At 41.3% G+C, this 12,497-nt stretch overlaps 2 protein-coding genes across 2 annotated transcripts in view; both read left to right on the forward strand.

The window, feature by feature from the left end:
- Positions 1–406: 406 nt before the first annotated feature.
- On the forward strand, positions 407–4,426 carry LOC119799030 (uncharacterized protein K02A2.6-like). The gene has a single exon (XM_038308712.1). The coding sequence runs from the start codon at positions 407–409 to the stop codon at positions 4,424–4,426; it is 4,020 nt and encodes a 1,339-aa protein (XP_038164640.1).
- Positions 4,427–5,585: 1,159 nt separating this feature from the next.
- syt9b (synaptotagmin IXb) overlaps positions 5,586–12,497 on the forward strand; it is a 76,429-nt gene continuing 69,517 nt past the window's right edge. The window contains exon 1 of the mRNA XM_038308702.1: positions 5,586–6,222. Coding sequence (XP_038164630.1) covers positions 6,075–6,222 — 148 coding nt within the window. The 5' untranslated portion in view covers positions 5,586–6,074. The remainder of the gene's footprint in view (positions 6,223–12,497) is intronic.

Raw genomic sequence — 12,497 nt, forward strand, 5'->3', positions numbered from 1 at the left:
AGACTAGAATTAGACTCAGCTAATCTCAGGAGGCTACCAAAACTGGCAAACACTCTGGCGTCGAGGTGGTGTGTAGTATCCTGAGTTAGTTATAATATGCAGTACTACCCCCACGCCACAAGAGGGATTGTATTCCCATGTTAGTTATGGGCGAGCTAAGATATGCATAGGGAGGCAGAAAGAAGTTGGTTGTTGGTTCTGTGAGGGTGTGCAATAAAGACACCTAAAAAAAGGACATGCTTCGGCTGGACGTGGATTTTTCATAATTAGCCACGTTATCACATATTGGCGACGAGGATAATTCTGGAAAGCTGACGGAGGATTGAAAAGAGTGGTGGACTGAAGACGAAGCGGTGCAAAAAAAAAGACCGGGCGGACGCAGGACAAGAGCACACATAAAACGAAGATGAATATGACGGTAGGAAATCTGTCAGCATTTGACTCGAAGGAGCAGACTTGGGAAGAGTACTGCGAGATTCTGGATCAGTTCTTCGTTGCTAATGATATTGATGATGGAGATAAGCAACGAGCTATCCTCATTAGTGTGGTGGGACCAGCCACATACAAGCTCATAAGGAACCTGGTGAGTCCAGATAAGCCCAGCACGAAAACATATAACCAAATAGTGACTATCATGAAAGACCACTTCAATCCCAAACCAAGCGAGATCGTGCAGAGATACAAATTCGACTCTCGTGCCCGTCAGCCTAGTGAAACTGTGAGTGTATACGTAGCTGAGCTGAGACGACTCGCTCAGGATTGTAACTTCGGCACGACACTGGAGCAAATGTTAAGAGACCGCCTCGTTTGTGGCATCAATGATGATAGGATTCAAAGACGTTTGTTATCTGAAACCGATTTCACATTTGAGAAGGCATTTCAAATTGCCGTAGCAGCCGAAGCCGCCAGTAGGAATGTGCAGGACCTTCAAAATAAAGCTCCGTTAGCTTGTAACAGCATGAAGACGGAGGGAAAGGAGAGGAAGGGAGACTGGAAAAAGAAAGAGTGCTACAGATGCCACGGAAAGCAACACAGTGCAGCCGAGTGCAAGTTTAAAGAAGCAAAGTGTCACGCCTGTGGAAAAGTAGGACACATCGCCAAAGCCTGCCGAAATAAAAATAAAGGGAGCTCGCGGCCAGATGAAAGGAAACCAAACAGAGAGGAGCGGCGCGCGCGTCCACAGAAAGCACACAAGGTGTGTGAGGGGCAGGATGATAGTTCATCAGAGCAAGAAGAAGCCTTCACGTTAGCTTGCATTAAAACAGAAACCTCAATAAGGAGAATTAAGCCATTTGAAGTAAAGATGGAAGTGAATAGGAAGAAAGTAAACTTTGAGATTGACACTGGATGTAGTGTGAGTGTTATGAATGAGACAACATTTAATGAAATGTGGAAAGAGAACAAGCAGCCACAGCTCAAAGAAACTAAGCTCACACTGAGATCCTATACAGGGGAGAAAATTAAAATTGTGGGAGTAGCAGATGTGGAAGTAATCTATGGCCAGCAAGTGAAGACGTTACCCCTAGTGGTGGTGAAGGGTACTGGACCTAGTTTGCTGGGAAGAGCATGGCTGGAGACACTGAAGCTTAAGTGGGATGAAATAAAACATGTGAGAACAGAGACACAAGGGCTACAGCAGGTACTTTCAAAACATGAAGATGTTTTTAAAGAAGAGTTAGGCATGTTAAAAGGCATGAAAGCAACCATTCGAGTGTCAGCTGAAGCTTGTCCCAAGTTCTACAGACCCCGCTCAGTTCCGTATGCCATGAGAGCAAAAGTGGAAGAGGAGCTTGAGAGACTGCAGAGAGAGAGCATCATAACACCAGTAAAGTATGCTGAGTGGGCTGCACCCATCGTACCTGTCCTGAAGCCGGATGGTTCTGTCCGGATCTGTGGCGATTATAAATTAACAGTCAACAGCGCTTCATCTCTAGAGCAGTACCCCATTCCCAGAGTGGAAGATTTGTTTAATAGTCTAGCAGGAGGGAAACAGTTTTCAAAGCTAGATTTAAGTCATGCTTATCAGCAGATTGTAATGGATGAAGAGTCCAAGAAATACTTAACAATTAACACACATCGTGGCCTGTTTACCTACAATAGGCTTGCCTTCGGAGTGTCATCTGCTCCAGCAATTTTCCAGAGAACCATGGAAAGCTTGCTACAGGGTCTGCCTAGGGTAGCAGTGTATTTAGATGACATACTTTTGACAGGGGAAGATGAAGCTGAGCATCTAAGTACGCTGGACGAGGTACTGCGGAGACTGAAAGAAGCAGGCTTGCGCCTTCACAGACGCAAGTGTGCATTTCTGAGAAATGAGGTGGAGTACTTGGGTCACATTATTAATGCAGAAGGTCTGCACCCAGTGCAAAGCAAGATAAAAGCCATTGAAGAGGCTCCACAGCCGACCACCGTGACCGAGTTGAAGGCTTATCTTGGTCTATTGAACTACTATAACAAGTTTCTCCCTAACCTAGCTACACATTTAGCTCCTCTCCACCAGTTGCTGAAAAAAGGGGCCCAGTGGGCCTGGAATAAGGAGCAGGAAGATGCTTTTCGACTGTCAAAACAGATGCTGAAATCAGCTAAAGTCCTGAGTCACTACTCAGCGGATAGAGAGTTGGTGCTGGCGTGTGACGCCTCACCATACGGAGTGGGTGCCGTATTGTCCCATATCATGGAAGATGGCAGTGAAAAACCCTTAGGTTTCATGTCCCGCACGCTAACACCAGCTGAGAAGAGATACTCACAACTGGATAAAGAGGGCTTAGCTATCATGTTTGGAATAAAGAGATTCCATAAATACATCTATGGTCGAATGTTTACGATCAGCACGGACCACAAACCACTGATCTCACTTTTCCACGAGAAGAAGCCCGTTCCTCAGATGTGTTCACCAAGAGTGCAAAGATGGGCAACCCTACTCCGGGCATACGAGTACAAAATAATTTACAAACCAGGAAAAGAGCATGCAAATGCAGACGCACTGAGCAGGTTGCCGCTGCCACATACTGAAGAAGAAGAAGAGACAGCACAAGTCCTTCTGCTGGATCTGATGGAAGATCCGCCTATCACATCAGTTCAGGTGAAGCAGTGGACAGCCAAAGACGAAACACTGTCGCAAGTGTTACTCTGGTGCATGAAAGGTTGGCCAAAAGAAGTGGACACAGTGTTCAAACCCTACTCTAAAAAGAAACTAGAATTGAGTGTGAAAGATTGGTGTGTCCTCTGGGGGTCAAGAGTGGTCGTTCCGAAGAAAGGAAGGAGCGTCATACTGAAACAGCTGCACGCCACGCACCCAGGGATGTCCAGGATGAAAGGTTTAGCACGCTCATATGTGTGGTGGCCAGGAATGGATTCTGATGTCGAGAAGGAAGTTCAGTCCTGCCACACATGCCAAGAAAATAGGAAGTGTCCTGCAGGGGCGCCACTTCATCCATGGGAGTGGCCAGAAACACCCTGGAGCAGGCTGCATATTGATTATGCAGGTCCTTACCTTGGAAAGATGTTCCTGATAGTAGTGGATGCACATTCCAAATGGATTGATGCCTACCCAACAAACACTGCAACAAGTCAGGTGACTATTGAAAAGCTGAGACAGTGCTTTAGCATACATGGTCTTCCCCAGACAATAGTATCTGACAATGGAACATGCTTTACCAGTCAAGAGTTTGCAACATTCCTGAAGCAGAATGGAATACAGCATAAAACATCCGCACCTTTCCACCCCGCATCGAACGGACTAGCGGAAAGAGCTGTTCAGACATTCAAACAGGGAATTAAGAAAACAAAAGGAGATACACTGGAAACAAAAATAGCCAGGTTTCTGTTCAACTACAGAATTACACCACAAAGTACGACTGGCTTGTCACCCGCTGAAATGCTCATGTCCAGAAGACTGCGTTCTACACTGGATCTTTTGCTGCCAGATGTGAAGTCAAAGATTCGTAAGAAACAACTCAAACAAAAAGAACATCACGACATACACAGTAAGTGGAGAAGTTTTGCACCTGGAGATGATGTATATGTCCGTAACTACAGCTATGGACCAAAGTGGATACCAGCAGTAGTGGATGAGAACACTGGACCCGTATCCTATACAGTGCAGGCTGGAGATGGACGTGTGATGAGACGTCACGTCGACCAGATTCGTAAGCGTCAAGCATCATCAAACGAGATGTCCAGTCATGAGGTGGAAGGAGAGCCTGTCAGCCTGCAGTTGCCAGAGCAGGCAGTGGAGGTCGTGACTGCAGACCCAGGTGTTCCAACTTCAGTGGGAGGGGAAATGACTGAGCAGCCTGCTGAGTCAACCCAGGTTCATCCTCCAGCTGAACTTTCGCTAGGGACAGAAGCCCAAAAGACACCTGTGCTGCGAAGATCTGCACGCACCAGACAGACTCCTGCTTATCTGAGAGACTTTGTTAATTAGAATTCATATCCTTCAAGAAAGAGTCAGAACATGCTCTGGGACATGCATGGGAAGGTTTGGCAGTTTACCCAACCTTCCTAGTTTAAAAAAAAAAAAAAAATTGTCATGAGAGTTATTTGGTTTGATTGTTGGCATTTGACCTTTAATCTTGAAAGGAGTAGAGTAATATGGTTGAGTTATTTAAAAAAAAAAAAAAAAAGTCCTAGGTTGTGTTAAGATTGAGTATCTATGTAGTTTCACTGTTAAGCAAAAGTAAGGTTAATGTGAGGGTGACATAGTTAATAGATTTAAAGTTCATTTACAAGAGTACTTTAAACTTAAGAGGGGAGGGATGTAGTATCCTGAGTTAGTTATAATATGCAGTACTACCCCCACGCCACAAGAGGGATTGTATTCCCATGTTAGTTATGGGCGAGCTAAGATATGCATAGGGAGGCAGAAAGAAGTTGGTTGTTGGTTCTGTGAGGGTGTGCAATAAAGACACCTAAAAAAAGGACATGCTTCGGCTGGACGTGGATTTTTCATAATTAGCCACGTTATCACATGGTGACAGTCCGTTGCTCTTATAATCCTCTGGTAATGACCCAACAAGCTGCAGGTGAGAAGTAAAAACCCAGAAGCCGCCCTCCAAGCCAGAACAGGGAAAGAGCACCATCTGGAGGTGGAAACAAAACACAAAAAAACAAACCCCACAAACAGAAACCTAACAAATGCTACCACTTTTTGCATTTACTTAACCATATTTTAGTTACTTTAACACAGTTGTTTTATGTCCTACCCTGCTAACATGAAACAGTTGTATTAAAGTAACTAAATTAGATTGAATAAATGCCAAAAACGTTGCATCATTTTTTTCAATGATAGCTTTAAACACATTTTAGTTAGTAGGACTGATGGAAACATGATTTTAGAATTAAAAAGGCAACAGACACCTGGTCTTATTCAACAGACAAAAAAAGAATGCTTAAAATATGCTACATAATTAAATATGGAATTACATCTATAAAGAGGAATTAATACGTTTTTATTACACTGTTAAGGAAGAAGTGGTGTGTTTTCTGTCAGGGCTTCTCTCTGTGTAGAGGTGGCTGTGTTTGTGTGCGTGAAGGGGAGTTTGGATGCATTTGTGATGGTGTTGGTAAAGGAGGAGGAAGAGGAGGGAGTGTTGATGGAGGCTGAACTTCCTGTCCGTCTTTTGTATCTCTCAGTGCTCTGAGAAATAAGTGTGCGGGGTGAAAGAAATGCTTTCATTCAGAAGAGACCTTGACTGGCGCAGCTGAAGCCTGGAGACGGTAATTCAGAAAACAACCCTGAGAGAAGAACACGAAGAAGCATTGAGGAAGAAAAGAGGGCGCAGAACAGTGAGACCTACTTACTCTTTGGACTTTGAATAAAAAAAACAAGCAGATTTTATTTTATTTTTTTTTTACTTTAAACATATCACCGTAAACCTCCCGCTTTTATTTCCAAACCCTTCTCCAACTTCGCTCAAATCGACTTTCAGCAGTTGTAGCTGATGCGCCTGGCGCGCAGGAACCATCCCTGGCTCTTTCTGGCTGTCGCTCGTGCGTATTTACGCCGGTGGTGAGGCGGGCGCGCGCGTGTGCGTGGCAGAGAGGAGCAGTCGTTAGAAGGATGCTGGGAGGCAATGCCTGCAGAAAGAGAGGATGAGATTTGTCGAAAGGCGCTGGAATTGCTCTCCGACCTTTGTTCAAAGGGAGAGGTGCAGGACGACAACTGTCTGGATTTCATCTATTATTTCAGGGACCTGGCCAGACCGCGCTACACCGACTCAGGTAAGGAGGCGCAGCCTTTCGAGGTGGATGATATTTAGTCAGAATTAAATCTGAATTGTTCAATATAGTTCAAAGGTTTCGGATACATTTAAGATGTTCAAACTAAAATGAAGCAGTGGTGAACTGCCTCATAACAAGAGGGACCTTTTTAACACTTAAAAAAATGATTTTAGTCCATCTGGCACCTGTTGTCCCTCCCACTTTGACGTGTTATCATTAAAACTGAATCGTAGATACTTTACTGTTATAATTTATTTGAACATTTTTCACTAAGGAAAGAGGCAAAACTGGATTTCTTCATGTAAAAGTAGAAAAATGTGCACCAAACAAACATTTCAATGTACCAAGTTCATCATCCATACACAAGTGTCAGTTACTCAGATCTATTAGCAGCAAAGGTATCAAAAAGCATTTCTGATCAATGGTTTGTCTATTAGCCTTCCTCTGACTTTCTAAAGGATGGATGGGAGTGTGGGTTTGGTTTGTCACTCACTTAGAGTGGAAAAGAAAAGAGAGAGAGAGAGAGGAGCAGCCCCACCCATTTTTAATCAAAACTCCCAGCATTGTGTATCTGAGGCTCTGGAAAATAAAATGATACAAATCAGCCACTTAAATCCTTACAACAAACCAGGGGCTTTGCTTAATAAAGACATATGGGCTCTAAAAATCAATGAAGTCACAGTTTTCTGCCTATAGATTACGATTTTCTGTGAGGCTGCATGTCAGATTAAGAGAATGAAACCATTTAGAAATAGCAACCTTTAGGCAGATTCAAAATAATTTTCTTTAAACCCACAGTTTTTAACCATATTTTAATTGGTTTTGTCATATATTTCAATCCTAGATATCCTGTTTTTAAATGTACTGCACCGATCATCACATTTAGCAATACATTACAGTGAGTTTCAGCTGCTGTATTTTATGTTGCATTTTAAAATATCTGATTGCAGTGCGCTTTACAGGTTAGGGTTATTATTTTCTCTACTTTTGCTGCTAATATACTCTTTATTTGTTAACATAATGCATTATAAAACATATATAACCTCTAATAATGGCTAGAGATTTGTTTCTTTTTTTTATGTCATCCCATTACCTTGTTAATGTTTGCATCAATTTATCTGTATAGCACATAAAAACAACTGATGTTGAATGAAGTGCTGTAAATTTTGTGTAAACAAAACAAGATAACAACAATAATAACAAAACATTCAAAGAAAAAAAATTCTATTTAGAACTAAAACATAATATTCTCCATAACAATTGTTATGAGAGAATCTCAAACTCTGTTTTCAATGAAACCCCAAAGGATAGAAACGGATATTGAGAAACAATTTAGTCAGTCAATGAATGAAAAGGTAACCTGTTCCAAAGTTCAGGAGCAAAAGCTGCCAAAGCTCGATCACTTCTGAATTTCAAACTGGATCTGGGATTATCTAAGAGAAGCTGGTTTGTTGACTGAGGCGCTCTTGCTGGAGTGTAAAAATGAAGATGAGAATGAAGAGAACATCCTAAAACAAACTAACCTGGCGTTGCAAGTAGGGGTGAGTATCGGCATGGGTGTTTCGATATGATATGTATCGCGGGTACTTAGATCATGATATGATATTATCACGATATTGCAATGTCACTATATATAGCACTCTTTTTTTTTAATCAAAATTAAATGTATCGATAAAAAAGCCAGTCCTGTGTATGTTCATCAGAAGATATTGATGATTTATTTGTTTTGGTATCCATGTTTGGGGTCTGAGTCAGTCCATGTCTTCCACTGTGAGTGCCTACACTATGGATATGGTGCAGCTCCACAAAGCAAAAGGGCTACACAGTGTCATCTGACAGAGTGGCAGTGCAGAGGTAGCCCACTTCCCCTCAGTTTTAGGTGAAAATATTTAGTTTTTCAAAAAAATCGATACCAAGAACTGAAAGATTGATATTATATCAGGCAGCCAAAAATCACGACATATCGCCCATCGGCTATCATCTATCTTGAAAGACTCCTGCAAATATGTTTGTATCGTAACAACCAGCGAGTCGGACCAATGACATGCCAGCAGTGTTTTTTGGGAGCGGGACATGTAGGAATGACGACAGTCAGAAAGGCCTTGCTTGGGCATAACAAACATGTCTACGCTGGAGGACTTGCCTGTCCATACAGAAATTAACTTGGTTTTAGCTGAAATAGCGACAATTTCTAATTTGAAAAAGAAGCAAGAGGAAGCATGTTCCACACTTGTAGATGGGAAAGATGTTTGCGCTTTCCTTACGACAGAATTTGGAAAAAGTTTGATTTATCAGCTTACGAAATGTCATGATTCGCTGCTACGATTGGCTTAAAAAGCGTATTATGGAAGGCCAGTACTAGCTGGCACATCGCCCAATCACCTCGAAGTATTGTATTAAAAGTCCCTCCTTTTCACAGTCAGACTAAATGGCAGCCATCCCAGATTGATAAAGTAGAACTCAACTCAGTTCCTCACATGTCAATCTGGCTACTGCCAGGATGAAAACAAACAGGTCGCTCAAGAGAAGCCAGAAACAGAGATATGTGCTATAGATTTTCCGTCAAAAGACGAGCTGCATCATATCAGACCACTGATAAGAGGTGAAAAGATTATTTATCTTGTCCATCATATAATGCATTACAATAATCCAACTGAGAGAACTGTATATATTTGCCAGGTGTGTGACCAGATATCCAGTACATTCATTCAGCAATAGTATCCGACATGTATTGAGTTTCAGCCCAGGTATGGGTTAAAGTAAAAATGGATTGATGCATTTCTAGCTTTAAAAGTTTAAGAGTAAAATTGTCATGTTTAACAGAAGTAAATAATTGACTCTTATCTGTGCTATTAATCTAGATGATGTTTCATTAGTGAACTGAGTTATGGAAATGAATTAATATTTTTAAAATATTCTAATCCAAAGGTCACGGATGAGCGAACCAAGGTCCGGATCCGGACACCTGATTGAAAACATTTAGAAATTACTGCATGTTGTCCGACGACAGTGTGTAACTTCACTTGCTCCACTTCTGTTAATAAGGTAAAGCCGCCCAGAGCGCCCGGACTAGGCTACACGTGATACAAATCATCCAATGAGCTGCTGTCAGTCTGGGTTGCTGCTGCTGCTACTATTATACACAGCAGACAAACCTGTGGCAAGCCAGGCGATGAGAAAGAAGGAGAAGAACATGAGAAAAAGAGAGCAGAGAAAGTGTGGACTGCTGGAAGAATCGTGGTAAACTGGTGAAAGAAAAGTGAAATGGCGTGCTCAAAGATGACCCTGAACATTTTGCTATGTTTGGCTCAACCTGCTGCTGTGAAGCAGGATTCTCCACCTTGAACATAATCAAAATAAATATCAATCAAGGCTCAAAAATGAGTACCTTGATATTTTCTTTAGAATGGATTTATCGCCATTCAAACCCAGGTTTAAAGCCTTGCAGGTCAGCCTAAAGCCCACTGCTCTCATTAAGACAGAAAAAACAAAAAAACAAAACACAGTTCAGGTGTTTTATAAAATATGTGAATCAGGAAATTGTTTATATACCAAACTGAACGATTGTTGTTCTCTACTTCAAAAAACACTTTTTTTAAATAAAAAGGTCAATGTATTACACAGATATATTAAAACCTGCTTTTTATTTCAGTGTTAAATTCTGTTTAAAGTAACAGACTATAATTAAAAATGTCTCAGGACCTTCACTGGTTGATTATTTTCTGTATTCCGACCCCACTGATTTTTAATTGGTTACCCCTGTTCTAATCTATTAACTTTGGATGCAATATCCTGCATGATTCTTTCAACTTGACTTATTTCTTATACATTTTTCTTTCATTCAGTCAGACTTTTTTTTTTATACTTAGATGGATTTTTGGGTAATTTTTTGTTTGTGTTTGCAACCCTGTCCTTTAGCACTCAGGTGAGATATCCCTGGGCATGTTCTCCTGGAAAAAGGCTTTGTGATACAAATGCAGCTTCATCAACCATGCATATTTTATGTGACAAAAATAGAAATGTTCAAATTTTAATATGAAATTGTTCTGCAGCTTATAATTGAAAAAAAATCTATACAAAAATCTATAATCTCAGTTAGCCACCTTGATTCATGTAAAAAAGAAGTGGAAATACATGCATGGACATGCTTGTTTATATGTCCGCACTTTTGTTAATGTTGCTATTTTCTCTAATAAATTCTAGTAAGTACAGCCTTCAAAAATTTTACAATCCATTATTAAACATGTGTGCTGGAGAGAAGGTTAGTGGTACCAGATTGATTCCCCGGAGACACTGTGACCCATTTCCTCTTGTAGACTACTATAAATGTACGCACGCTCACGGTTTGATTCCCAACAACCAATTCCCTCTCTGATCATCATGGGAGAGAGAGGCTGGAGATTGTGGCTTCCTTAAGAGTCTCAATATGAAGCTCCTACAGCTGAGGCCCAAACAAGTGGTTTACAGAAGAAAAAAAGAGCCGCAGCAGGGAGCGGATTTCTGCTGGCATCTTGGGATGTATAAAGATTTGTATGTGAAGAGTGTTTATTGAACATTTTGGCTGCATGGATAATATATATATATTATATAGTATTAGAAAACCTACACGTAAATAATGAATTTATTCCTTTCTTAGAGGTATAGGTGTTGTAAATCAGTATTTACCGTACAGATGTTTTTCTCTGTGACTATATTCAAAACTAAAAGTTCTAGGTTATACAGCAAATAACAGAGATAATCGGAATGAACACTAAATGCATTTTGCAAACCAGTATTTCAGCTTTTAAGGAAGAAAGATATCAGAGTCTACTTGGGCTTTGTTTAAAAAGTAAATCAGCTAGGGCTCCTAGCTGATTTACTTATCATTATTATTGTGTTTTTTTTTGTTTTGTTTTTTGTGCGGCCTCGTACCAGATGACACACGGAGTGGTACCGGGCCGGGGCCTGGGGGTTGGGGATCACTGCTGTACATAATCACCTTACTAGCTGCACATATACATATATATATATATATATATATATATATATATATATATATATATATATATATATATATATATATATATATATATATATATATTGTTATGTGCTTCGGGCACATTATGATTTTTGTCTATTTCTTTTCTTTGTTTTCTTACAGACTTTAGTTGAAGGATCTTTTGTTAATATATTTTGGGAGTTGAATAATTCTTTTGCCCAGTTAATTATGTTAATTTGTGGTGCTGTTGTCCGCCTATAAATAGGCTGGCTTTCAGCATGTTGGGGCGTTCCTTTCCAGCTTCGCTTGGACGCCGCGTTTCCACCTGCTTCCACTTGTTCCATCGTGCGCGGTGCGCACTTGTCTTGTCGCTGCGGCCTGCAGCGGACGTTCCAGCCTGCCATGCGGTATTTTTGTTAGCCGTTGCTTACTTTTTTCTTGTGGTTTTTGGCCTGGCGGGACCGCTTGTCCTATTTTCGATTTTTCTTTTGCTTAGGTTATTTTTGGCCTTTAGTCCGGTACCAGTAGGGGCTTCGACGGCCCTGTATAGGGTTGGCCCCCTGCTGTACCGTTTTGTTCTGTTTGATCGGCCTGCCAGGTCCAACTTTCTTTTGTTACTTTTGGGTTTCATTTTTTGATTCCTTTGGGGCACGGGATCTGAGGGCCTCTAACCTTTTTTCTTCGCAGTAATCAGAAGAAGCCGAGCAAAGAAAGCTAAAGAGGAGAAAATTTATAAATAAAAAATCTTTTTTGAACCCTCATCTTTTGTCTCGTGTCCTCAAATATGTTGTGCCCTTGGTGGACGTAACATATTTATGGGGGCTTGTTTAAACAAAGTGTGCCTTTAGAAACAGGTCGTGTCCTACGGTTGATTCTTGTTTGTTGGCGGTTGTGCTGGGTTTGTGTGTGTTTTTGCGCAGCTGACGCGCGTTACGCTGGTTAATTAGAGCATTCGGTTCTGGTGGTGCTGTAGCTTTGTTTGTGCAGGTGTGTTCCTGATTTAGTGTGGCTTGATTCCAGGGGTAGACATGGAGTTTGACCTGGATGAGTTTGTTCGAGGGCCCACATTAGATGCTTTGCGTAAATGCACAAAGGATCTGTTGCTGTTAATAGCCGAGCATTTCGAGGTTACCGTAGATTAGACGATTTGGCTCTGGTGTTTTTGTGGCTTTGTGTGTGTGCTTGACAGTTTGTGTGGCGTGATTCCAGGGTTCGAACATGGTGTTTGACTTGGATGAGTTTGTTGAGAAGCCACATTAGATGTCTTTAGTAAGTGCACGAAGGATATTTTTCCTGC

This window comes from Cyprinodon tularosa, unplaced genomic scaffold (genome assembly GCF_016077235.1).
Source record: "Cyprinodon tularosa strain WSP-4 unplaced genomic scaffold, ASM1607723v1 ctg644, whole genome shotgun sequence".
In the NCBI taxonomy this organism is placed as follows: Eukaryota; Metazoa; Chordata; class Actinopteri; order Cyprinodontiformes; family Cyprinodontidae; genus Cyprinodon; species Cyprinodon tularosa.

What these genes read in the sequence shown, in the direction of transcription:
- LOC119799030 (XM_038308712.1), top strand. Translation starts at nt 407, where the DNA reads ATGAATATGACGGTAGGAAATCTGTCAGCATTTGACTCGAAGGAGCAG.